The sequence below is a fragment of the Amblyomma maculatum genome, chromosome 4 (genome assembly GCF_055883805.1).
Source record: "Amblyomma maculatum isolate TAMU_Amacu chromosome 4, ASM5588380v1, whole genome shotgun sequence".
In the NCBI taxonomy this organism is placed as follows: Eukaryota; Metazoa; Arthropoda; class Arachnida; order Ixodida; family Ixodidae; genus Amblyomma; species Amblyomma maculatum.
The window spans coordinates 54288922-54315399 of record NC_139347.1 but is presented as its reverse complement, the minus strand read 5'-3'; the positions used below and the strand labels follow the sequence as shown (position 1 = coordinate 54315399).

General features: G+C 45.2%; 2 protein-coding genes across 9 annotated transcripts in view; both read right to left on the bottom strand.

The window, feature by feature from the left end:
• PAN3 (Poly(A) specific ribonuclease subunit PAN3) overlaps positions 1-413 on the bottom strand; it is a 40695-nt gene extending 40282 nt beyond the window's left edge. Inside the window, exon 1 of one of the 2 annotated variants that reach the window (XM_084601524.1) lies at positions 54-413. In XM_084601524.1, the coding sequence (XP_084457650.1) occupies positions 54-231 (178 nt within the window). In that variant the 5' untranslated portion in view covers positions 232-413. The remainder of the gene's footprint in view (positions 1-53) is intronic. The other variant, XM_084601523.1, reaches the window with a different exon arrangement.
• Positions 414-1061: 648 nt separating this feature from the next.
• LOC146191065 (uncharacterized) overlaps positions 1062-26478 on the bottom strand; it is a 48307-nt gene continuing 22890 nt past the window's right edge. For 5 of the 7 annotated variants that reach the window (XM_084601515.1, XM_084601516.1, XM_084601517.1 and 2 more), the window contains 12 exons: positions 25014-25198; positions 18370-18906; positions 17131-17294; positions 15264-15407; positions 14333-14955; positions 13354-13618; positions 10806-10989; positions 10546-10588; positions 10148-10251; positions 9193-9285; positions 4516-4551; positions 1062-2300 (listed from right to left, as the gene is read on the bottom strand). In XM_084601515.1, coding sequence (XP_084457641.1) covers positions 1641-2300; positions 4516-4551; positions 9193-9285; positions 10148-10251; positions 10546-10588; positions 10806-10989; positions 13354-13618; positions 14333-14955; positions 15264-15407; positions 17131-17294; positions 18370-18906; positions 25014-25198 — 3038 coding nt within the window. In that variant the 3' untranslated portion in view covers positions 1062-1640. The remainder of the gene's footprint in view (positions 2301-4515; positions 4552-9192; positions 9286-10147; positions 10252-10545; positions 10589-10805; positions 10990-13353; positions 13619-14332; positions 14956-15263; positions 15408-17130; positions 17295-18369; positions 18907-25013; positions 25199-26478) is intronic. The other 2 variants (XM_084601521.1, XM_084601522.1) reach the window with 2 other exon arrangements.

Here is a 26478-nt window from a genome sequence, read left to right as displayed (position 1 = left end):
CCAGCAGTCGATATGACGCATGACTACTATGAAGCGCAAACGGACGGTCTCACCTTCGGGTGTCCGCACCATGAGTGACAGCTGTGAATCGCGTATTCCCAGGTCAGTGTTCAAGCTAGGAGTAGACGGTCCGTGTAGGAATTGACACTCGGAGCCGTAGAAACAAGTTCCCCCGGTGGCGAAGTAGCGACATATTGCGGTTTTCTTCGGCCCTACAAGGGAACCGTTCATGTTCCCGAGAAAGCCACGGCGGGTTTCAGGATTTCATCTCAGCTCTCGTTTGGTCCATCAACGCGTTTATGTAGTACATCACCTCGTTGCGGCTGCGGAAAGCACAAACATACACAAATGCACTAGTGTGCGATGCGCGCGCATCTCGGTACGTCAAGCGACTTCGTGACGTCGTGACCCCGAAACCATTCTGAAACGCCGAAACTCACCCAAGTTCTCCGTCTGGCAGCGCTGTGGCGCCACCGTCGCTTGGCAGCCTGTTGCGGTCTTGAACGGTCTTCAAAGCAACTTGACCGTTTGAATTAGGTCGTGGTTTGAATGCATTATACCTCACACTCATAGTCTAATAAAAGACTCCATGCCTGAGTTGCCCAAGACCTAACTCGCCGAAGGATTTAACTTACCTTTGAAATAGAAAACGCACATGAAAGAATGGAATAGTGTTCGGCTGCTGGTCCCTGTTTCGCTCTTGCTACGAGTGAGGGAATTTTCCCCGCCATCACGAACATTTTTTGCACTGCGAGTAGGCCACGGGGCATTAATAACTGAAATTGGGATTGCAGGACGAAGTCATAGCAGTTAGCCCATTTCTAAAGCTAACTGTACGCAGTAATTGCCCAGTGCCAGCAGGCAAACTTTCAAATGCATTGACGAGCACTATCAAGAGTTACTCTTACTTTGCAGATGGTACAACATGCAACATGCAGAAACTGCCATCCATGGCAAGCCAAAGGCCTCAACATGGTTGGTGAGAAACACACATGAAGTGAAAATCCCAAACAGTGCCAGTTTATTGTATCATGTGGTACATGCAGGACATTTTGAAACGCAAATATGAATGGTAAAAAAAAAAAAAAAAAAAAAAAAAAAAAGAGAATCGTTAACAGTAAAGGCAAACACTGAAGTAAGGTATCTTTTTTTTTTATTGTACACTTATGTACATGAAAAATAAAATTTACTTATTTACAAAAATTCTATATACATACAAAGGCAGTCTGGGGTCTGTACACAGTTCCATTTGTCCTACACCCGAGTTAGCTTTGACACGTTGCTGTGCTAAACAATGAAAAGGTTATCATACAGCATGTTTTACGTATCCCAATTCAAATGAAAGTGAATTTCATCTCATAATAACAAGTAAAACACAGTCTTCCTGCTGTACAGAAAGCCTTTCTTCCATTTTTAAATAACCTAATGACTTACCTATAAAAAAAAAAAAAGTGGAAAAAATATCCTTTCATGAATATGAATATGGCAATGACCTAAGCACCATCAGATGTTGTGGATGGACTAGCGTTAGCCAACAAAATAATGTGCGTTTTCAGCAATGAGAACTGCGCTGTGCGTAGTCAGACTAACCAAAGAACTTAAACAATGAAGGCCTGTGGCCAGCAGGAGTGGCCCCCTCATCACATTATGCAGCAGAGCCCTGAGAGCTCGTTTCCCCTCTGCACTGGTGGCAGTGACTGAAACCGCGGGTCAGGCGTAGGCGGCCGGAACTCTTCATCGTCGCTTGTCGACTCGTTGGGAACAGGGGTCGGCTCGCTGCCACCCTCGCCAGCGTCGGACGCTTCAGTGGCCGTTGAGTGAACAGCTGGGGGCACAGGCGAGGCTGGTGCCTGTATGCTCTCCGCCTTCACTTTCATCACAATGCCCCCAGAGCCTTTGACCACAACCTTTGGCTCAAACGTCTCCGGCGGGCGCTCCTCTTCAGCACCGTTCTGTTCAGTGTCACTCAGAGATACCCCAAACTCCCCAAGATTATCGACCACCACTACGGGATCGTCCTGCATTTCGCTGCCAGCATGCTCATCTTTTATTAATGGCAATCCCCCCTCATCATCACAAGTGGCCTCCTCCTCTTCCTTTACAGTAATGGTTTCATCCACCGCCATTTCCTCAGGTGGCTTCTCATCAGCAGCACTTTGGACGGCAGGCTTCTCCTCCTCACCGGTAGCTTCCCCAACTTCCTGGTCACTGGGGTCCACTGCCATGGCCTTCTCTCCCTCTTGTGCTTCCGGCTGAGCTTCGTCAGTCTCCATTTTGACAGGACTAGGTGCTTCTGCCGCCTGGAAGCGCCGAGGGCATCAGAAATGGGGAACACTTAGAGCAACCCCCCCTCTCCCCCACCTGCCAAGAGTTGGCAGCTCCACGAAGACGGCTTCCCACTACCCATACGCCTCACCTAATGAAGCAAGGTCCTAGAGACAGCGTTACTTTTTTATTAATATACCACAGCCATGAACTGCAAGAGCGCAGTCACCATACACAAGGGACTCTGCTAAAGGACGCTACTTTTATACAGCATTAGTTTAGGCGCAAGTAAGCATGTGGCAAAACCGAAAGTAAGAAAAACCCATAGTTTAATGAGGGGCTTAATGCAGGCCTTGCTGATCCCAAGCACAGCCTTGTGTGCTTAGAGTGCATCAACAGATGCTCAAGGCCAGTTGTTCTCTTCTCATTCTTGCTTTTGCACGGCCAACCAGCAAAGACTCGGCAATAGACATGAGCCACGGCATCTTTTATTAGCCTCCTTTGAAGCAACAGTAGTTTCATCTTGAAAAAAATCGCCAATTTCATGGAACCAAAGAAAAAAAAAAAACAAGAGAAGCATGAGTAACAAAGAAAAAAATGAGTCTACCAGAATAGAGGTCACTCTTCACTTGCCATAGCTGCAAGAATAGCTGCATGAATCACAACACTAGAAAACAACTGTTTACAGAACTCAACAAGGAATCTGCTACTACCATATTTTCCGGTGTATAAGACGCAGGTTATTATTATTATTTTATTTTTTTCAAGCATTTTGCTAGTGTACCCTTCAAGTGCTGAAATTATTCGTGCTGATGCTTGTTTCCTCATTAAGAACGAATGGTCGCAAGTATTACACCCCAGCCATGACAAAATGAGCCACATGGTATTACTGCAATATGGGAATCTTTGCGTCCCTAGGTAAACATTATCACCGACTGGTGGCGGCAATGACTTCTGCGATTACAAAGCCTATGGTAGTCTCAAAGGTCAAAAGCATTGGTTTTAATATTTTGAAATAACAAAAGATAGCAACATCCATGCTTCTCATCTGCCCACACTGCCAAGACAAGGCAGAACAAGTCTACTCATGATAAGTGGGAGGCTTAGCGCGGAACAGACAAGGACAAGAGAGGCACACAGGACGAGCGCCTCCAGCCTCCCACTTATCATGTATTACCAACTAGCCCAGAACTCTACTTTGCTCAAGTTCAAGTCTACTCACTTTTCCCCACTTTGCTTTGTATAGTGGCGGCCGCTGTGTGTGTGCTTTCCAGTTCCTATCTGTACTAAGCGTGTTGCGCTACAGTGTGGCACTGAAATTGCACAGGAGCTTTACAGTGAACCTCCAAGTTATCCTCTGTAGAGTACGCTATCCAACGAACACGAGAACTGGGCTGTAGGACACCGTTTCGACATAACCGAGAAAATGATTCATATGTGGCAGCAGCCATCCAGCAAAGAGTACTCAATTTATAAGCAATCAGCTACTTTATAGGAAATTTAAACTGCGTGCTGTCCGCCTGGCTTGTTTGCAATGGCACTCGCTATCTTGGTTGAGCAGTTGGTAGTGCCAGGACAAATTTCGATAATCATCTCAGAAGCACGCGACCACTGCAGAATCCAAAACTGTGCAGCACGCTTGTAAAGATTTACCACAAGCCATTCAGGCCTCCTGAAAAAGTTTGCATGAAGACACAAGGACGAGGGCTATCCTTGTTTCTGGAGGTTTCTTCTCGGCATGTCCTCGTGCATTGGCGCAACCTTTTTCAGCATGCATTTCAACCAACTAACCCAACTTTCTGCTCTCCGTTCAGGCTTCACTTAAGCGTGGAAGGCAGGGCAGAGTGCTGCTTCACAAAGTTTGGTGGCACAGAAAGCGAAACAAATGGGGGAAGTATGCGCTGTACATGTTCATGCAATGAAAGTAATTGCCCAGGACCAGTGTTTCTGCCTTGTTCAGTGAGTTCTAAACCTAGTTGCTGCTTTTTATTTTTTATTTTTTATTTTTTTTTTGCAATTCCACCATCTTCGAATTAACAAGGTCTTGTTATTTAGTCAATTCTCATTACCCCAACTGGGTCAATTGAGGTGCATGTTATATACCAACCATTTGGTTGAAAACCTACATATGTAGAGGGCATGTCGTAGTATGCGGAAGTGCACCTTGTACACCGGAAAATACGGTATGCTACTTAAAGAGTACTGCAGAAAACAAAATGCCAACTGAAAAAGTACAAAGCAAAAATTTACCCTTTTGAAGTCTTCATAGCAGGCCGGGTGGTAAACCTGCGAACAAAGCAGTGCGTTCTGCATTAACAAAGAGCACTTACCTGAAAGACGAATAAAGGAAAAGTTCCACAGCGCTAAGAAAACCGGCACATAGATGGACAAGGTCAGGACGGGAGCTGAACTACAACTAAACTAAGTTCAATACCTGTGGCAGTGCAACAGTGCAATCCGACAATCAGTCAGTTGGTATATTGGTATCCATTCATACCAGAAAAGGCAACAGAAACAAGGAGGGGCATCTTCTGTGCAACCCATGTTAAGACAAGCACTAGCTGTTTACATTAAAAACCAGAGAAAAAATAAACATACCAGAGAAGCATAAAAAAATATAGACCAAGAGAGACGTACAAAACAAGAGACCGGAAAAAGGACAAAAAAAAAAGACTAAAGAAGCGCGACCGAGTGTTCGTCTGTTATTAGCCCAGGAGCCAGATGTTGTAACGAGGTGCAAAGAAGAGCAGAGAGCAAGAATAACCAGAACCGATTTGCGTGCACTGTTGGGTCAACTAATTTTCTGTAATTCATCTTTTTGCCACTTTTGTTTACTATAGTTGATTTTACTAAATATTGTTATTTTCTTATGCCTTGCTATATGGTTACCTGTATTTTGTGTACACTGTATCGGTTGCCTGACTTTTCTTCTTCCCTCAACGTTTTTTTTCTTTTTTTTAAATTTGTCAATGTTATGCATTTTTGTATTTTTTTTTGCCAATGTATGACACTTTCTCACCGTTGTCTTCCCCCCCCCCCCCCCCCCTTATGTAATGTCCCTGATAGAGATCTTTAAGGGAATAATAAATGATGATGATGATGAACATCTTGAAACCAGTTCAACACATGCACTCATTTGGTCAGCTTCTGCAGATTATATGTTTCACCATAGAGGCCAAATTATGTACGAGATTCATTTAAGGTGACAAGTATGCTAGTCATACCTTGCTTACATAACGTGGGGCTAAAAAAATGTTTCACTCGTCGTAACTTGTGTTTTTATCTCATTTTGCATTGGGTATTAAGATTTTAATGTATCTACATACCCAGCTGCCTACCTCTTTGAAACAAACTGCAAGCTGACACTAGCGAAAGCCAACTATTAAAATCTAGAGGCGCTAAAAGAGAGCGTGAGTTTGCTGGTGTATAATCCGTCTTTTTCACACGGCCGTTCTGCTCATGCGTGCCCCACTCCTGGTTGAAAAGCCCCACTGCGCATGCGCGGTTCTCTACTTTCGTGGTTGATGCAGCCAGAGCCAACCGCGGAAGCTATATGCAGTTCATATTAGTCGCAGATGTATGCGACAGACGGCGATAGCTGTCAAGTACACACATCATCACTTTGCCGGCGGCTGTCTCTCCCAAGGACATTTTCAACCAGTAGCAGACGAATTTTCAACCACTCCCCAGAGGGCGCCACGTCTTGTGAAAAAAGGTGCATTATAGCTAAATTATAATTCGTCACAAAACTCGATGCAAAACATTGCGTCCACATGTGATAAGAAGCAAGAGAAATGCCACTTCAGAATATATACTTTGCGGGATTACATGGGGGCTGCTCTGAAGACGGCGACGGGGCTGGCATAAGCCTCTGTCACTGGCTGGCATAAGCCTCTGCTCTGCCTCCGTGGCAGTGGCCAAATGGAATCAGCTGTGCGTTTTGGCTCAATAAGTTATTCTTGTTCTATTGCTTTGTTTTCCTTTGCTATCAGTGGCCACCAAAAGTCTCTCCATGGAGGAAGGAGGTTTTGTGTGGTCGAGTAAAAGAGTACTATTTTGATCAGAAATCATGCACATATTTTCTCCGACATCGTTCTTCTCAATTCTGGATCACGACAACGCTGACAAGTTTTCGCATGAACGAGCTGTATGCATTTCACATAAAAATGAACATATAATTGATTTATGCAATGCCTTGCAATGCATGTGGAAAAGAAGCCCAGGTAAAGGACAGCCATACAGTCAGCCAAGCAGTCACAAACGCTTAATATTAGGAGAATCATTAACAACTTAGGATCACATGATGTTTTCCAGTACAATAATGCAGTGATGAACTCCGGAAGATGAACATGTGCCAATCTTTACGCATGCATTGTATCGTTCATACTTTCAATACATTATGTATTTGTGAAGAGTTTGTGGAGGCTGCACAAATTCGTCATAAATATATGTGCTATAAAAACGCGTTAGCGTAGCTTCGCTGCAGTTGAAAAAAATTCAATAGACAAACGTCCGTCCTATATGTAAGAGCCACATCCAATCAGAATCATATAGCGCCGCCCTTACATAAATATATACAGTGGTTAGCCTCGTGAAAGATATGAAAAAATCATGAGAGGACAGCTGTTCACCTTTAAACCATCAGTTGCTGCCAAAATGCTTCTATTCCTAAGGCCATATAGTTGAACCTCGCTATAACAAACACTGATATAGCGAATTATCGGATAGAACAAACTAAAATAATAGTTTGGCTGGTCTATGGTTTATTTCTATAGGAGTTCTTTCTGTATAACGAAACAAAGATTTCAAAAGTTGATACTAGATCGGTTATGACGAAGCAGTTCTTTTGCATTAAAACTGCAAAAAAATGTGTAAAGGAGCCGGAAAAAACATCGGAAACGGAATTTTTCAATCAATCAAAACGGCCACTGCAGAAGTCTGTTTAAATCGCCCACGTGTTAGCATGCCGCGTCATTTAGTGGCGACAACAAAAACTACCGCCAGTGGCTTATGGCCTCCAAGATCCCACCCTTGCGCGCGGTGATCTCGGAGGTCATAACCAGCCATTGCCGGACTCGAGCGCCGCCGCCGAAGTGTGATTAAATCACCTGCACATTTGCGTGCCGCATCATCCAGTGGTGGCGAGAAAAACTATGGCCTATGGCCTCAGAGATTACACCTCCACACACGATGATCTCGGAGGCCATGAACGGCCTTGGCCTCCGTCGCCATCACTCGAATCAGACCACGCAACGGCCGACAGGCATGTGACTGGCATTTCAGCATCATTGACTTGTCATGTCATCATCATCAGGGGCGTGAGCCTCTGCCACTGCAACCGACCAGTGTGCGTGCACTACACTCCCCGGGCCCATTGGCTCCGCCGCGCAAATTGTGCGCAGAGGCAACATCCCTTCTTAGTATTAATTTTTGTTCTCCAAAACAGAACGAAAGGAGAGATTTCATGTTTACATCAAGCTTTTAATTAAAAATTGTGCGTTTTCGCAACTTTGTGTTTTCTATATTAGCGCGCATTTTGTTTCGTTTTATTAGCAAAATTATTGACAGGAATTTGGGCGTGCCTTTTTATAATGAATACCAGATATAACGAACAAATGTTCGCGCCCTGTACTATTTCGTTATAACGAGGTTCGACTGTATTACACAAAACTGTCCTAAATCTGTCCCAAACTGATCAATTAGCCCTGCTCCTATTGGTTGATTCTGACCGGCAGACATGCCGACCAAATGACAGGTTTGTGGTGGTTTTTGTGATTTTATCATAGCGTAATACGGCCCTTGTGCTAATGAATGGCTTTTGACACTATTGCATTCTTCCAGTGTGTCAGGTTTTCTATCTCAAGTGTTTTATAAGTTATATGGACGGCAGTCACAACATGCAGTTTGACCCTCATATGCTAAAACTGAAAGCTTACAGAATTCCTTAAACGGACCCTGAGGACAGCCTTACCGAATTTTGTTCTGTGTAAAATTACAACTGTCTGGCCTTTTGGCAGTCCTGTTGGCATTTGCTCAGCGGCTCAAGAAATATTTACAGCATTGCTAGATATTCAAATATAAATATTTCTAAATATATCTCTCACTACTCTATTCAAACTCATGATGCAGGCTTGAAGACTCCCTGGACACAGACGGAAAGTAGTTTGTGGTGTGGTCTCGCTTCAAAAATCAACAAAACAAAGCTAAATTAAATGAAAGGTACAGTCAACGTTATCATAGTTTGTGACCTCTATCTTTCAACTCCCAGCTCTTCTAGTATGTAAAAGATTGATTCTGTTATTAAGATCAACTCAGGTTCTCGCTGTCTCCTCAATTTTTCACATAGCGCCAGTAGATTAAGTTTGGAACACTATTTCATGATTACTGCGTTTTCCTGGAAGATGCCACATCACTGCTGTAAGTTCACAGGGCAACAACCCGACAGGTACTGTCACGCCCCACATCTTATCTGATCAGGATTTCTAAGCATAAGGAGCCACCTGAACCTTGTCCAATGTGCACAATAGAGCTTCATGTATGCAAATAAAAGAAACACTTTACAATCAGTTTCCCACAGTCCAAGAAAACTAAGATCTTCCCACGAGTCCACCTGTTCGTTTGCTCTCAGGTGTACACAATATCAGAAGGTGCAGTGGACTTTGCCAATTCGAAAATTCGGTTTATTCAAAATGGCACTTGCATCGATAACAAGTGTACGAAAAAATATATATTTTTTAAAAGTTTCTGTTCTGCAAAATCTTTCCCTGACCCCTTCAGGTTCAAATGATCAAGGGTTGACCGTATGTCTGCAGCCACATTGTGGTGTGCAGCCGATACACATTTTTCCAAACTTGCAGCTGCGAGCTATGGTGTTTGACACCGCTGACATATACACGGTAAGGTGAGAGAAAAAAGAGAGACACTTGCTTTACTCTCCATGAGAATGGCATCCTTGAAGTGCCACTGCTCCTCCTCTTCGGCCCAGAAAAGCTGGAAAGCCTCTTCGCACACTGCACATGTCTGTAAAAACAGCAGTAAAACAGAGTGAAGGGAAGAGCCACTTTTTCCCACGCATTTATTTGAAAAGCGGGAGTAATTATTTATCTGTTCTGCGCCGATGCTCTCGACAGCACGCACACAATAAGAAAGCGATGGAAATGAAAAAAAAAATCGCTGCTCAGCTGTGCTCACCTCGGAAGGAGGCGACCATTGTGCGGTCTTCTATCAAATTTACCACCATATGCATGGTTTCTATTTTGTTGGGGTCATTAGATAACTCTAACTACATATAGTTCGAATTTTTCGGGGCTTGAATATTACCTCAGGGCTCGAATTACGGAGCGTTTACTGCACAAAATTCTCATCCCATTTCTGAAGTGGCAACTTCCAAACCCTATAACTCAGACCCTAATAGCACACATTTTAGCAAGTTCACTGCAGCAAATTATCTCAGACTTCATAAAAACTTGGTGCATGCATGTTCCTTGAAGGTTTCATAACTGCGACATCATTAATAGAAATATTCTTTGAAGACAGGTATTTCTCCTTGAAAGCACTCACTGCTTTCCTCGAGTAGAAGCAAAAAATTAAGGCTGGCAGAAGACATCACTTAATGTTGATAAAATACAGTCAGGTCAGAAAGCATTGTCACATTCTGCAGTCATGAAATGGTACAATGCTGTAAATGTATACACACCTCACTAAAAATATATCCAATGCAGACCATAGGGACAGATGGAAAAAAAGTAACGTGCAACCAGCTTTAGGCATCACTGATGATTTGGCAAATAGCCCTCCAAAAAGGAGTACAAAAATGCGGTGCTTCCGCAGCACTACTTTGGTCACCGAAAAGATATCAAAGGGGCGCAAAACCAAAACGTACACTTCCAGTCCCATCGCCAGAGGCAGGGACACTTTTGATGGTCGCGGGCGAATTGGTGCTCTGGTCCTGTTCATCCGTGGCTTGCTGCTCAAAGAAGCTCCTCGCTGACAAAAAGAAAAAAAGACCCCACAACAATCAGCACTTTCATTGCACAACTGCCAACTGGGCCAATGCAATGGCACAAAGGGCAGAATGCACTCCTATAGCCGAGATTACTCGGGGGGAAACTCTGAGCAGCTAGTACCAAGACTAGAATTGAGCACTAGAGGTAAAATAAGCAAAAGCAAATAAATGTTGCCATCTGAGAACGTAGCAGCGCACTCATGGTCTTAGTCTTCCCAGAACAACTGTTCCGGAACAACCAAACCAGCTCAACAGAGACAGGGTGGTAAGCATACCTCTTTCTTCCAGATCTTCAATCTCTTCGAACTGAATCCAGTCCTGTACAAATGAAAAACAGAACGGGAGAAGATGTTCAGTGTACATGGTAACGGTATAGATGTGCAGAAAAAAACTGACTGCCTTCAGCTGCGGGATCTCCCATTGCTCAATGCACCAAAAGGATAAAAAAGAACACCACTGGCAAGGGCGAGTGCTGGCCCTCCAAACATATCAGTTTACTCGGCAGTGTTCGACCGCTTGTGACAAGGCCACACACCTCCACCTCGTAGAACCACTTGCGGGAGAAGGCCTTCCGGGCGCCGTCCTTGTCCCTGCGATTGGCCCTGAAGTGCCAGTCCAGATGCTGCCGATACTTCTCGCACTTTTCGTCCGTGAAGCGCAGGCCGCAGGAGGCACACTGGGTGCCTACGTGCAGGGCGTTGATCACACTCGGATGCTTGCTACAGAGAGAGAGAGAGAAGTCACCACAGTAAACATTCCAGACAAAAAAAAATATATATATAAAGATATAGTAGAATCTCAGGACGATACAAATTCATAAAATCTCCCTTCAAAGTGCTTGTGAATAATGCAGAATTTCAGATACTTTCAGAACACTCTTCCATGCCACTATAGATGATAAGAATGTGCGAACTATGACTGTAGCCTTAAGCACCATGCACTGCCCTCACGTAGCTCACGCAATCACCTTCAAGACGTTACGCGATCACCACCCATACTGTACGCACCGTGAACAGTTTTTGGCGGCATCAGCACTATCGCAACTGCTTGTCACATTTACATACCGCGAGAAGTTTGAGGCAGAGTGCAGAACGCAAATCGCCGTTGTCACAATAATTTAGTGCGCTGTACCCACTGCGAGTGCAGAGCTCTGGCCATGCTGCCGTAAATAAATTTCTTCGGCTGCAAACACATCTGCATGAATGCATTTCCCAAGCTTTTTTGTGCGCTGAATTTTGTTAGTTTTGATTGCAAGAATTTTCAGATCATTCAATTGTTTTGTGACCTATGAGATTCATTGATATCAGCGAGGGTTTAATGTAGTGCAAAAACAAGAAAAGTTCTTTTGGGTGACTTAACATTTGTGGTTTCATCCTCTGGAAGAATCAGGAGTCTGTCTCTGTTTACAAGCCGAAAGTTTAATCAAGAGCTTGTTAGACAGACAACAGCTGAAAGTTGAAGCTGATGCTTTTCCTCCACATTATCTAATCACAATCAAGGTGCACAGTCTGCTCTCTTTTGTGGCAAGAAAAAAGAAAAGACACAAAGAAGGAAAGGAAACATTAAAGGCGCTCAATGCCATGTCACTGCGTTCCGAAATGTGCAATCTGCTGCATTACAAACCCAAACATTACCCAAGACAATGAAAGCTAAATGCTATTGAGCTCATTATGTAAAGCAGAACCTCGTTGATATGTGCCCGGTTCATATGATTTCCAGTTTCATACGTTCAAACTTGCATTCCCATGGAAACGTGACTTCACCAGGAGAAACGCAAAGGCTTCTTTTTTGGTGCTTTAGGGACATAGGGATGAACTGTTTCATAATTACAACAAATGCAGTGAAAGCTCGTTAATTCGAAATGATGCCATGACCGAAGCGGCGCCGGCCGGCCGCTGAAGGGTAGGGGTTGGCGGCCGTGGCGGCACCTGCCTGCTCTTCCTTTCAGCGCAACCTCCAGGTTTCCAAATAAAAAAAAACAATCATTAGGCGAGAAAAATTTTCTTTTCTTTCTTTCTTTCTTTCTTTTTTTTTTGCGACAGTTATCCATCCTTTTACCCACAAGTCATCAACGAAAGCATGCAGTCAGTAGCCAACATGACGGCGGCTTTAAGCATCCTTTCACTTCAAAAAGCGTTTGCACTATCACGCGTTTCAATGATTGAATGATGGTGGACGGCGCTGGCCCCAAACGCTACTGATAAAGTGAGGAGGAGGCCTGCACAACCAGCCGGACAACCGCTGGCACTCTGCTAAGCTGCCTCTCTCCCCCCCTCTTCTTATCCGATAGATTTAGCGTGAAAAGGAAAACACAGCACACCGCTGCCAAGCAACTTGGCGCACTGCCAAAAATGCCTGGCGGAATGCAACGATGATGGTGCGAAATTAAGGAAAGGGCTAAAGAACCTTTTTTTTTTTAATTTTCAGTGGTAAAAGTGGCAGGTGAGTTCATTATGCAAGGGGGTCGTAACGCGAGTAAATACGGTAAATTTACCGTAATGCAAATGGTTCGTCAGTTTTTTTCAAGTGATTCAATAACAAGAACATTCTTTTTTTTTTGGTCCCATGAAGTTCAAATTCACAAGCTTTTACTGTATTCGCACGCATACGAGCGGGCCGGGTCTGGGAGATGAGCAAAAGTGCGGCGACTGTAAGCCATCGCGATGGCTTCTCCACATGTCACTAGTGTAAGGTGGCGAAGCACCCGAAAAAAAACAAGGTAGTGATCCCAGCTTGTCCTTCCTTCTGCGAACCAGACCTGTTGTTAAATCTCCTCGCTTTAGGACAACACAAGTACGGACTCAATTCTACGAGAGCTAAAAAAAGGACCTGCGCATACCCCATGTCCATAAATTCTAATCTACACTTTTATGCAGAGAGTCTCAATTCTAAATGCCTGTGTATCTCATTGAACGGATAATTATTTTAATATTAGGCAGTTCAGATCACACGTTTTCCCAGATAATACATTTTTTTCCCAGCATTTTTAAAAACAACGTATCAACAAGGCCTTACTATACTGCGTGCTTAGCTCACCTACCCACCCAACTCAAGACCACTACATCAATGAACTGAGCTCTCACATTTTGAGCTGGTCTGTCCTGGAGAAATTGAGCTGTGGGATTCCTTCCACAGGCTTCTTTGGCTCCTGTCTGCCATGGTCTCCACGTGGTGCTCTCCTCCGTTTCTTCTTCTGCAAGTGGCCACCCATTGGCTGGTACTGTTCTGCCGGCTGAACCCCGGCCGCGTTTCCGGTGACTGTGCTCTGCTTGAGGATTCCCGCAGCGACCAGTTTAGAGTAAAGCTCACCCACATTCACGTCCAGAGCTGGAAGCTGGCCTGGGGTACCTGGCAGAGGCAAAAAAAGTCCAACACTGCTGATAAGATGCAATATTTCCCCTCTGCGTAGCTGCAGCAGCCCACACGTTGCATTGGCCAGTCTTCTAACAAGACTACTGAGAATGCAGGAGCTGCAGCAACAGCTTCCATCGCAAAAGAAAGTTAAAACACTCAAAATTACGCACACTGTACAAAGCACACTTCAGCCAAGGTATTCTACAATTTTTAAGCGATTCGGTGAAACTTCCTGAAAAATGCGATGCGGTGTTACTGTGTCACACTTTTAAAATTATTTACAATGTTTTGCTGTACTCAATAAGGAATCTGGAACAAGATTTTGTACAGCAAACTCTGAACTGAAAAATAATTTAATACAAATTAAGTAGACCTTGCAAGGCCTCAACAGCCTGCAGAAAAAAAAGTTTTTGTGAAAAGAAATGTTTAACACTATAACAGAGGCAGAAGGGTGCCCTACATCAGGTTGGTCAAACCCATTTATAATAATACTGAAGTGCCAAGAAAATACTTTTATAATCAGTAACTGTTATAACAGGGTAATGACAAAAAAATATGACAAACCAAGTGTCTCCGGTTACAGTGTTTCTTGCAACGAGATTTGGCTTGTAAAAAGTATTGCTGTAAGTGGTTTTGACAATGTTTTCGTGCTGCAGACCCAAAACAAACACAACAGTATGCAAAAGATGCTGAAAGGCCATACACTACCTTGTGGAGGTGGCTGTAGTGCAGTGCCTTCCATTTGAGTCGGGAATGGACTTGGCAGTGTAACTGCTGGTGCCATGCCTGACTGTAGCGGCTGCTGCATGGCTGGTTGTTGCATGGCCGGTTGCTGCATAACCGGTTGCTGCATAGTGGGCTGCTGCATTGGCGGTTGCTGCATGGCCGGTTGCTGCATAGCCGGTTGCTGCATAGCCGACTGCTGCATGGCCGGTTGCTGCATGGCTGGTTGCTGCATAGCAGGTTGCTGCATTACAGACTGCTGCATAGCCGGCTGTTGCAAGGCTGGCTGCTGCATTGGTGGCTGCATGGCTGGCTGCATGGCTGGCTGCATGGCTGGCTGCATGGCTGGCTGCATGGCTGGCTGCTGCATTGGCTGAGGTTGGCCTGAAGCCACCATGAACACGGGTGGTCGGGGCTCCGGCCCAACTAAGTGCGGTCGGGTAGCCATGGGAGGCAGCGGAGGAGCTAGGCCCGAGGCCAGCAAAGACTGAGGGGGTGGCGGTGGCCCCCCAAGCCTGGGAATTCCACCGGGCTCTCCGGGTGGGAAAGAAGGTGGCCTGCTGCACGGGTACTGTGGTTGCAAGAAGCCTGGCCGAACATCCCCAGCCCTGTGAACAGACATGAACAAAACGTGCTCAACAAGACCACCACTGCAAGCCAAACTTTGAGTGGGCACACTTGACAGAACTACAGCTAAAGCCAAAACTTACGAAGAGCACTGCCAGGCTACATGCCACAGCTGTTCCTTTATTTTCCTTGAAACATCCTCAGGCAACAAGTGACTCACAATACTGACAAGAAGTCAGCGTGATACAAAACCAATGTTCCTTCTGCTGTGCTCCAGTGAACCTCATCAAAACAGAGTGCCAGTTTTTACCCTATTCCCATTCCTTGCAATTCTGAGCATGTGGCTTACCCCATATGATGAGGGTGCATCTGTGGCTGGGGAAAGTCCTCACGGAAGTAAGAGGGGTACTCCTTGCCACCAAAACCTGGCTGCTGATTGCCTCTCCTACCTGGGCCCACTCCCGGCATTCCATGACCCGCCATGAAGTCATTCCTGTGAAAACCGAACCAGAATCCTCCATGGAACACTGCAGCCTGCCAACAGATTGCACAAAGCCCACTCCGCTACCGATGACTATAACACCAGTGTGCCATGTGTGCCAATGCCATCGTGACAACGCCACCAAAGCAGGGGCCCGGCAGTACACCTTCGGTGTCCTCCTTGCATTTGGAAGGTGCTGAGCTCAGCCCCTAGTTTTGCCGAGCATCCATCACTTTTCTAATGGGTACAAAATTTTCCCCACCCTAGTGCTCGGCTCTCCGGGGGTGAAATACTTGGGAAGGGGCCTTTGGCCAGGTCACCCCTCCTCTATCAAAATCTTTCCATGAGGAACCGAAATCCACTTTGTGCAGTAAAGCCTATTGTGGCCACCGTTTTTGATGACTGCTGCTGATGCTACTGTGTGCCAGTGGATCAAGGTGCGGCAAGAGTTGTGCCTTCTGTCTCAGAACTGCCGGTAACGATGTGTGCGTCTCAGGAAATGGAAAGCACTGTCACGGAGACACCGTAGTGCAGAGGGGGAGCCGGACTGCTGGAGATGCAGCTTTCTATGCAGTGTGTGGAAAGGCTGCTTGTCGTCACTGAGGAGGAGAAGCCATTGTGTTACGGTGTACACGCGTGTAGTGACAATGCGTTGAGGCCGCATTGGCTTGCAGGGTAACCACCTTTAGTCGGCTGAGGGGCTGCTCGAAACTGGGCTTGGGCCCACTAAAGCAGCAGTGGGGTTTATGGAGTTTCTCACTAATGCACACCCCAGAAGAAAGCCGGGTGCCAGGCTGGGGTGCACCTGTACCCATTTTTACCGGTGAGTGCCTGGCAGTGCATTTCGAACCAACCAACTCTGGCTACCGAGAACGACTAGTTAATATGCGCCATCTATGCCGGATGTAGCCTTCATCACTGGATCAAGTACTGATCTAGCAAAGCATGGGAATCATACAACTGCCTAGAATGCATATTGCTCCCCCCAATGCAGGAGTTACATTAAAGGTCGTACCAGACTAGCCCCAAATCAGTACGGCTCAGGTTTCTGTCTCAACTACTTTATAAACAGCCATTCAGCAATTATTGACTGTTTGCTCGCTTCACCAGCACGAGGCACCTCAATACTTCTACGACAAAATCATACGAGGCAGAAAGCTAGAATGTAGGCCATCAACTTTTATCACTCTTTCTGCAAGTTCGAGGCAGTGCGCCACTGGCCTGGCAAATTACCAATAACGCTGTAAAAATCATGACCATGTGACTTCTGCCTTTGATAGCAGCACTAGTGCTGTAGTTAGAGAATAATTACACACTGCCGAAGTCTGCGCTCAATCTGAAGATTACCCAAAATAAATTATAATAATAGCATTTCGGCTCGAGGTAGTGATAAATCCAACATTGCCCTATCCTCTGTTAACCGCCTTGGCATACACCGTGCCATAAACAGGCATAAATTAGGCAGTGGTCCCTGGTGAAAACCACACAACAGGACCAATTTCTTTTCAGCACCAAAGTTTCCAAGAAGGCTGTACAGCTTTCCTGTGCAGCTGAATAAGCTGCACCACACTGAGGTAGATGCCAACTCCTTCAAGTGGAACTCGCTCAGTCTTTGGCGATTCCCCCATGTACACAGGACCAGCACCGGTGCTAGAGAAAGTAGCTCTACACCATTCCACACATGCTACAGAGATCTGCACACAGTGCATGACTAAATGAAAAAGCGGCAACTCACCCAAAGTTGCTGTTCCACTCTCCAGGAGGACCTTGAGGCCAAGGTTGGCGCATGGCAGAATCCTGTTGTGGCTGGCCTAGGGGCTGCTGCTGCTGCTGCTGCTGAGGCCAATTGTTGTTGGCAGCTGCACGCTCTTCAGATGCACTCCCATACCGAACCCAACCCTGCAGAGGCGCGACAAGTAGGCAGCCTTCAACACAGCACTCAAAAACACGCCAGGGTAAAATAACACAGAGTCATTCTTGATAGAATCCGTGAGCTCAATTCAGCAATGTAATTATGCATGGACTGCAATTATGAGCACAGCTACTGTGCCTTGATCTTATCAGCTGCGATATCTTGACATGTACACATTTGTAACAGTGCAGCTGTTACTTGAGTGGCATCCTAGCCACTGTACTAAGATAAAGCAAAAAGGGGGTGAATTCCTTACCAGCACTGATCACCATGTTCTAATCATGTACTTACATGTAATTTGTGATCACAGACTCCACAAGGTGTAACAATCTAAAACACATAAGAAAATGTACGCATTGATGGCACACACACTTCATTTCAGCCACCACACCCTGTATTCTTCGTGCATCAGTGCATAAATGCCCAAAGCCAGCATGCCTTGTTCAACTGAACAAGAGGATTGAGTTTTGAACAAATTGATTGTACTGCATAATAACTGAAATATAACAACTGGGGGGAAGTTAGCATACCTGTTCCCAGCTTTTTATTCTGTTTAAAGTGATAACTTTTGGTTTTGCTAAAATGACATTAATGCTTCAGGGTGCAGTCAAACTTATTTGAACAGGTAGCATGGAAAAGGTGCACTAGCGTTAAACTTAGCATTTGGTGCAACAAGGGAGGACAACATACCTAGAACTAGCGTGATCAGATGACAGGTTACAGTCTGTCGTACAGCTGCTTGAAGTCTAGCAATAAAATGTAACTATTAGGGGATCCCAGGGTTCAGGTGGTTTTCTGGAATTTTTTCCAAGTTGCAGCAAGTACCACAAGCAACGCGCTCATCATTCAAAAAATGAGTTTTTCAATTGCAAAAGCGCTACCTACCAGAAACCACACATCCACCACATCAAAACCTGCACAAAAGGTCCATTTAATTGCAGTACACAGCACTCCAGCAGTAACAGTCAAAGTGACTTTGGTTTTGAAAAGCCAGCGTGCTTGCACCCAGACTCCATCCAGCACCCAGCAATGCAACAGTGGGCGAAGGTTCAGTTGACTTACGCCGCTCTCTTTGCTCTCCCTCGGCTGAAAGCCACTTTCAGGCTGCTGAGGCCGCGACTGGCCCCAGCCTCCTACCCCTGTCCGCTGCGGACTACTCCATGGTGCACCACTTTCCTCCATGTCACCACGTTTTCTCAGGTCGACATCTTTTGCTGCTTCGGCCGTTGGCAACCGCATATCAACGTCCATGCTGTTTTCACTGTCAGCGGCAGAAATTTTCACTTCTGGTGGAAGGGTGCGCAAATCTGAATCTGTGTCAGCCAATTTCTCCGGATGCAGGTTGAGGGCGCGGAGTACATGCTCAGATGGCCGCTTCTCTATGTCCACGGTGGGAGGCGGTGGCTCAAGTCTGATCACATGCACTTCACCGTCGGCAGTTTTTATCACAGTGGGACTGTCATCAAACTGTGCACTGTAGGGCACGCCATCAAGAAAGATCTCACGCAATGGAGCTCCAAATTTCAGGGTACGTTTCTTTCCGGTCCGTTTTGACACAAATTCGTGCACTGTACCATCAAATGGCAAAGAGATGGGCTCCTGAAAGAGAGAAAAGAAAGAGTATAACCCTCTGAAGTAGGCAAAGAAAAAAAAAAAACAAAAAAAAAAAACAAACGTCACACTGCTAGATAAAACGTGCAATGCAAACAATGCAGCCACTCAATCTTGCTTCACGTACTGCCTCCAGACTATTGCTAACCGTAATGTAATGCTTTGGGTTATGGAAGGAGGCAGTTGCAAATATGAATTAAACCTATCTTAATTTTTGTTTAAGGCTCGGCACTGACCCTAAAATTTTAAGAATTGGCATCCAGTGCTGCGAGAAATTTATTTACAAGGGAACGAACAAAGGCTGCCCAGAGATTGCCTTGCCTGCTAGTCTACACTGGAGAAATAAGACAGGGAGATAGGGCACCTCCAGACTTTTATTCCTGGACGAATATATTGGGCACAAAGGAGTCCTGTGCCCCATGCCTTCATTTCTACAGGGCTCTACACCTTTTAAAAAACATCACGAACATCAGGTCCCGTACGTCTGTCTTGTTTAAAACAATTTAACTGCCACAGTTATCCTTCATAGCTCATTGGATGCTGTCCGGCCAGATGTGCTCTTAACTACTCCCGCTTGTAAACCACGGGTCACCAGTGTGATCTAAAGGACAGACAAGATTTTGCCATCTCTCTATAATACAGCAGAACCCTGTTGTTATGTTACTGGCTGCTACACTATCCAGACCCAGTCCCGGTTTTGCCCCAATCAAATTTGTGCAATACAATCTCAGCTGTCATACTACAACTGCAGCAGCAGGTCCTATATAGCAGGTCATGAATGCCATCTCACTGCAGTTCTCACTAGTATTCTAATAACCTGTGCTTGAAATACACAGTATAGGCTTCCAAAGCACCGTCAAGTGGAGCTGCTGCTCCTGACAGGGAGCGCCATCTTTGACAGAAAAATAGAAACTGGGGATACACGCGGCGGCACCACTTAGGCTCCCGTGCAGGTTTTCTCCTTTCGCTCTCTCGCTTTCACACACATGCAGACGTCTCGCGCTGCTTTGTCGCACGTCGCAATGATCCGGCTGCCATCTCAGCTCGCTGCCTTCACGGCATGCGCTGCGCGCTTTTTCTCGCACGAGCATGCCCCTCCGCAGACGCATCGCGACATGCCACCTGCATTCCATCTTGATTGGGCAACCTGCCACATATTTCCATGAAGGATACTTAATTATAGGCGGGAAACCATTTATTCACATCTGCGCTGTAAAGCAGATGACAGACGGCGATGAATAAATACTGATTGTGAATGCATCCCATGTTAGCGAAAATGAAGGAAGTGCATCTCGAAGTAAGTCCGCTATGTAATTATATTGTCGTATATAGTATGTTTAAAAACTGCTGAAGTATTATCAGTACTGTGAAAAAAGTGGCTCGCTCGTTGACCATCGTTTTGGCCTGTAACTTGCGATCTATACACGGTTTTGTTTTTTATTATTACGACGTTACCAAACCAAATCTTGCAGTAAAAGAATAGGTATTTAGTCCGAAGGAGGTGTTTCTTCAAAGGCAAGAACGCTAGCAATCTCATAAATACATGCGTGTTCCGTGCGCTGCACGCGACATAACCGGCTCGCTGGCTCAGAAGGCAGGTGAAATCTAAGCTGGTACTACACTGTATTTTATTCGTTCGTATTAAATGGTTGTGCTTCACTTATGATATTATTTGGTTTGCACTCACGAACCCTGTGACGCGAATGGGATGCTTCGTGCGAGTAGTGTCAATCGAGCCATAGCTAAGATCGCAATTGTACAGTACTTCCGACATATTTTCGTTATTAATAATAATAATACATAGTTGGTTCACTTATCTGACAATTTGCAGAAATCTGTAAAAGCGTCTTAGCAAGGCATGTTTTCCAACGCCGCCACCAACCCCGGAAAAAAATGCCTCGTTCCTAGATATTTTCTTGATCATTTTAAAAATGAAAAGGCAGCTGTGGACACTTAGGGCACATTCACACTTCAGTGTCGATCGCAGAAGTCTCATCTGTTGATTTGGTTGCTTTCAGAGCACTCACAAAGCAGGGAGAGAGCACAGAAAATCGGCAAAACAAGACATGCGGGGAGCGAAGAGCAGGATAATCTTCCATCCTCTTCACTCTGTATGCATGGTGTTAAACCATTGTACTCTTCTGATGCCTCCCCAAGCCGTCTTTATCAACTGTCAACATTTCTGAGTTTACGAAGAAAGGGGAAATTGGCTCTTCTCGTTTCCACAAAGAGCGCGAGACGTTTCAGAAGGCTGTCATGCGGTTGGAAAACAGGTCTTGCAGAGAAGCTTCTGCAAAGTTTCACACGTGAGCCTCGTCTTTTGGCGCTTTGCCTTCTATTGTGGCTGCCCATGACACAATGTTACTTAGTGCTTCCACTTAGCATCAGCGGAAGCGTTTTTGTATCGCCAAATAACCGCCAAGCGCAACTCGATTGCCGCACGTGCACAGGAAGCTAGCGGAGCATCTGCTCCGGAGACGTCCCATCGTTTCACATTTTGTCACCACGCCAGGAATTCGGCACTGCCGTCGCGCAGCAAAACTTGAGCTTGGGTTTCCTAACAGCACGCTGGCCAAAGCAGGACTCTACAAGTTGCTTCCGGTGACTTTCTGTGCACTGTGCCCATGCTGACACTATGCATGCTATGGATGGCTGAAATTTTGTTGCAGCTGTCGGTGCAGCCAAATTGCTGCTACAATGCAAGCGCAAATAACTAAAGATGCGGGAACTGAACTATGCACGGGCAGCACTGTACAAGATGCAGCTCTGCTGGTTGGCTGAGACTTTCATTACTGTCATCTGGCCCTTCTGGTGGTTGTTGCTGCCCGTAGCTTGAAAGATACAGTTTCAAGACTCAAGATTACTGAAGATACTGGTGCTATATTTCCCAGCAGGTTAAGTTTTACTTCCCTTTCTGCAGTCCCCAGAAAAAAATGTAACAACAGAGCTCTGCTGCGTATTAGAGAAAAAAAGATATAAAGAACTCAAATCAGTATTTGTAGTTGAATGTTTCCCAAAGAAATCCTATTCAGTTCTATGCTTTCACTATTTACACAGACCAAGTAATGTTCTCAAACAGAAGGCAAGGAAGCCACAGTGGTTAGTTGTGAGGTTAGGATGTCCAGAGAAAATAGTTTTGATTACTTTTTCAAGGCTTTGCAGTTAAAGAACGAAGGCAATTTTGTGCTAACATCATGGCATGGGACACAGACAGCAAGCGTCGGAGAAGGATTACCACCGCAGAGCACTGGCAATCGAACTCCGGTACAATTTGCAGCTTGCTGACAAGTCAGTTGGTTACCTGACATTTTCGCTGACCCTGCTCAACAACTGTGGACCACAACTTTGCTGCTATGTACAGGAATCAATATGAAAGGGAACATGGGAGCGTGTGGCCTCCACGCTTTAAAATGTGCCGTTAGCGACAGCGCATTTAAAGCGCATCCGAAGACGCATCCGAAGTAAGCTTAGCCGGCTGCTCTTTTCGTGCATACCCTTGGTGCCACCCATTCTAGTCTTGTGTTGGTGGCAGCACTTTGCAAAGCGCGGAAGCCATGCGCTTCCATGTTCCCTTTCATTTTGCTTCTAGCTGTACGTCAAGCGGTTACTGATAGAACAAATTATGTGCACTATCCTAGTAGCATTTAGCACATGCGCATAATGCTTTCACGTTAGCAATGTGACTCCAGAAACAAGTGAATAAGAAAATGCCAATTTTTGCTTTAATAAGTAAAGAAAAAAGAGGGTAGGGGGAACTAAGGCAAAAACTAAGCTATCAAAAGAACAAAAGGCTTCCTTCTTAACTCATGAAGTAACATACAGAAGCAAAAAGCAATTACTGATGACCAAAAAGCTTTCTGCTGCAAACCTTGACATCTCAGTTTAATTCCAACGTAGGGAGATCAAAAGTGCATGCAGCATGCACAAACCAAGTGAGAGGCTGTTACAGATGTTACCATTAAAGAAGCACTCAGGCTTTATTACAAGTGTAATTGGTTATACAACTAATAGGCTTCCACCAGAGAGTTGTATTCTGCCATGCCTAAGTCCTACACAACTAGCAGGCGCTGCTGACAGCAAATTCCAGACCACCCCGTACCAAATGTCACAACAAGCAGAAAACAACAGCCAAAACATTATCATAAAGAAAAACACTATGATCAAGCAGCAGAGACTAACAAGTGTTTCTGTAGTTTGTAGCACCTTGTTAAAACAAGAATAAACAACGTTCAGTGCATTGCTCCATAAAGATAACATGAATGTGCCAGGGTATCTTGTGGGCCTCACAAATAAGTACACTCAACCAAACATGTCCGCTCTTGCCTGTATTTCACAAAAAGGAGGAGGGTTTAAAAATAATTTGAGAAAGAATGCTGCATCTGGTTCGTAACGCTAATGAGACACCTGTCAAAGCCAAGTCTTTCTGCAATGTGCTAGCAGCAGCCGTAACTGCTATAACAGCTTCTTCCAGTTAAATGCTGTAACAGCTTCTCACTGGACACGAACGATGGCAATACGAACACTTGAGAACTAAAGGTGCTTCTGTGCTAAACACTTACCACGATGCACAAAGAGAACAGAACAGAATGCGAAAAATGCAGCCAAGACGTGCCTTGGCCATGCACTGGGGAGGGGAAAAAAGGGTGCGGGATTACAAGCACGGAGGCACGCTTTCTGTCTTCCATCTAGACACGGCCCAAAGGCCACAGTTCGAACACCAACCGTCTCCCTGATTTTCATCACAGCTGCGAAACCAAAACAAGCAATAAGAACCGAAACCAGAGAGGCCCAGCAAGCCACACATATACACGCAGTACTGCAGACACCGACGACCCAAGGCCACCACACCTCTGTCAAAATGCCTACACTTTTCACATCCCCCCAAAAAAAAAAAATAAATAAATAAAATAAATAAATAAATAAATAAATAAATGTCTCAGCATTCTGCAAGGCCGAAAAGAAGAAAGTGCAAGCAAAGTGAACACACCAAGAAAGCCAGCAAGCAACAGTGTATCTCTTGTGCAACAGTACAGTTGTGATACTAGCATGGGCAGCAAAATGCACAAAAGAAACCACCCAGGCTCAACATAGTTAAAGATAATTATTTCAGCCTCAACCAACTCGAAAATTTCTGCCGCCTGTACAGTCCCCATCTATCACCTAAGCAGGTGCTAATGTCGCCACAATGATAAACTGCTCTCTAGCAGCAGAGGCTCTAAGCGATTCTACAAATCTTACTGAGTTGTATTTGTTGCAGTATCACTTTCTGGACTACTATGTACTGCCGGCCCCCCCCGACAACCTCAAGATGTTAAATAAACATTATTCTTATTCTCATTCTAAGGCTGCATGCGTGTCCGTATGTGTGTGTACAAGCTTTTCCATGTTGAATCGCGTATGTGAGCGTAGCCAACTACTCCAGTGGCTTTCTTCAGAAACACTGTGTTCACATCACGGCAGCAGCCATGAATTATCAGCCAGCCAGCTGCCTGTTAACAATCGGAAAATCAACGATGACCTGTGCACTGCCAGGCCCGGGATGTCCAATAACGCAGACAGAAACTACACTGCCACGCAAAGCGGTTGAGCGGCTGCAAATACGGCCATTCCCAGGAAAGTTTCGCAAAACAAGACACTGCCTAAACAAGTGCACTTACGTATCAGCAACACTAATAGCCAAGGTCATCACACAAAATGAATGATATTTCACCAACAACCCACCTTAGCGTAACCCCAATTTTGTGTTTTTTTTCTCTCATCTTGGAATCAATAAGCTTTTTCTTACAGTAAGCAAAGAGAGTAAAGAAGAAATCCCAATCGCACCACCACCACCCGTCACCGCCAACCATTGCATGCAAGCAGCAACAAAAGCAAAAATAGTGTCATTGTCCTTTAGTTACAAGACTGGTTTGGTAAGTGTTACACCACATATGAAGCAAGAACTTTTTTCTCTAGTACCACTTTAATAGGCATATCGGTTACTGCTTTGTTAGTTTACTACGACATATCTAACTGCTTAATGTGCAAAACCTTGCACGTTAAAAGACGCCCCCAGGGGAGCTCCATGCAACTGAGACAACCTGCCAGCAACTCACCATGTCATCGACAAAGATACGTTTCGGTGGTCCCTTGAACATGATCTGCCGTGTTTCGCTGCCATCCATAAGTACCACCGCAACGTCATCCACAAACTGCACTTTGCGCATCTTCGTGTCGACACGAATGGTTCCCACAGCTGGAGCAGGCTCGGACAGAGGCGCAGGTGGCAACTCTTGAGGAGCTGCGAGCAAAAAAGGAAATGTCCTGCCTCACTCCCTAACCATGGCCAATGGGTTATAGTAGGACACAAATTTTAAAAAATATAAAGAAAGAAGGCAGCTGTAGGTAACCACAGTCACAGTTCGAGCCATCCTGTATAACCACACTGACCAATCCCAACAGTGATCCGAGACTTCAAGGTTACCGCGTTCATTAGGTGCTCAGCCCCCTTTTTGGCACGGAGGAACTTTCTGCGGTGGCCACTGCAGGTTAAAGGAGTATCCGACTACAATTCCAGTCGCTTCACAAGCCTACACAAGGCTTGAAGTCACTGGGACGGGCAAATATCTTTACTATATCAGGGTCTCTACTATATATCAGCTGTTGGTGATGACATGATCCTGAAGATGCTGTGTGGTCATTAAATGGCTACTTACTGAACATGTTTTGCTGCTTAATGAAACTCAAAAATACCTTACATTTCTCTCTATGTGCCATTTGTTTAGTTATAAGACTTTTTGTTTACATCTTATGGAAGTGCCTCTTAAGCATGAGCGCAATGTGGCTACGAATACAACACAGTTTGATTTCATGGGAAAACCAAAGCCTTGCATGAACATGGTACCACCTTCCGCTGTTTCTGTCTTTAAAAAGGCTAGATGAGAAATTAGCGTGGCAGTCAAGTGCTGCAAAACCGCACAGTGGCTCAGCTTGGTTAAGCCTGGTAATTGTGAAAGCAATAGCTATGGCTACGCCTAGGTTCAGCTGGTGGTGTAGCTGGTTGTATTGCTTGTGGTTATCCTTATGGTTATGCAGTGATTCACTCTGGCCACGGCATATGGTTCAACTATTGTTTATTGCGGGGTGCTACCTGGTTATTCTATGTATAACTAGTAGCGAGGCAAGGAGTGCCGTGGCTGCAACGATATGCCGTATACACGCGTGTAATGGGCGCACTCTTTTTCCGAGATTGGGGTGAAAATCAGGGGGTGCGACGATTACATGAGAAAAAAGACAGCGAAAAAAATTATTTGCGGTGGTACCTGCCTTTATTATTGTCAAAAAACTCCTCGTCCTCCTCCGCTAAACTCGTCGGGATTTCAGGCTCGTCCCGTGTCCAAAACATCACTCCTCGCACCATCGCTGTACACATTTTTCGTCAACGCCGAACTTTCGTCCAGCCGCTCTTTTTCCTTCTTCTTTCGCGTAGTGAATCACTTTCAGCTTAAAGTGAGCGGTATAACTAACATATTTTCCCATCGAGGAAAAAGAAAATCTTCAGCTCACGAGCGCAGAACAAAT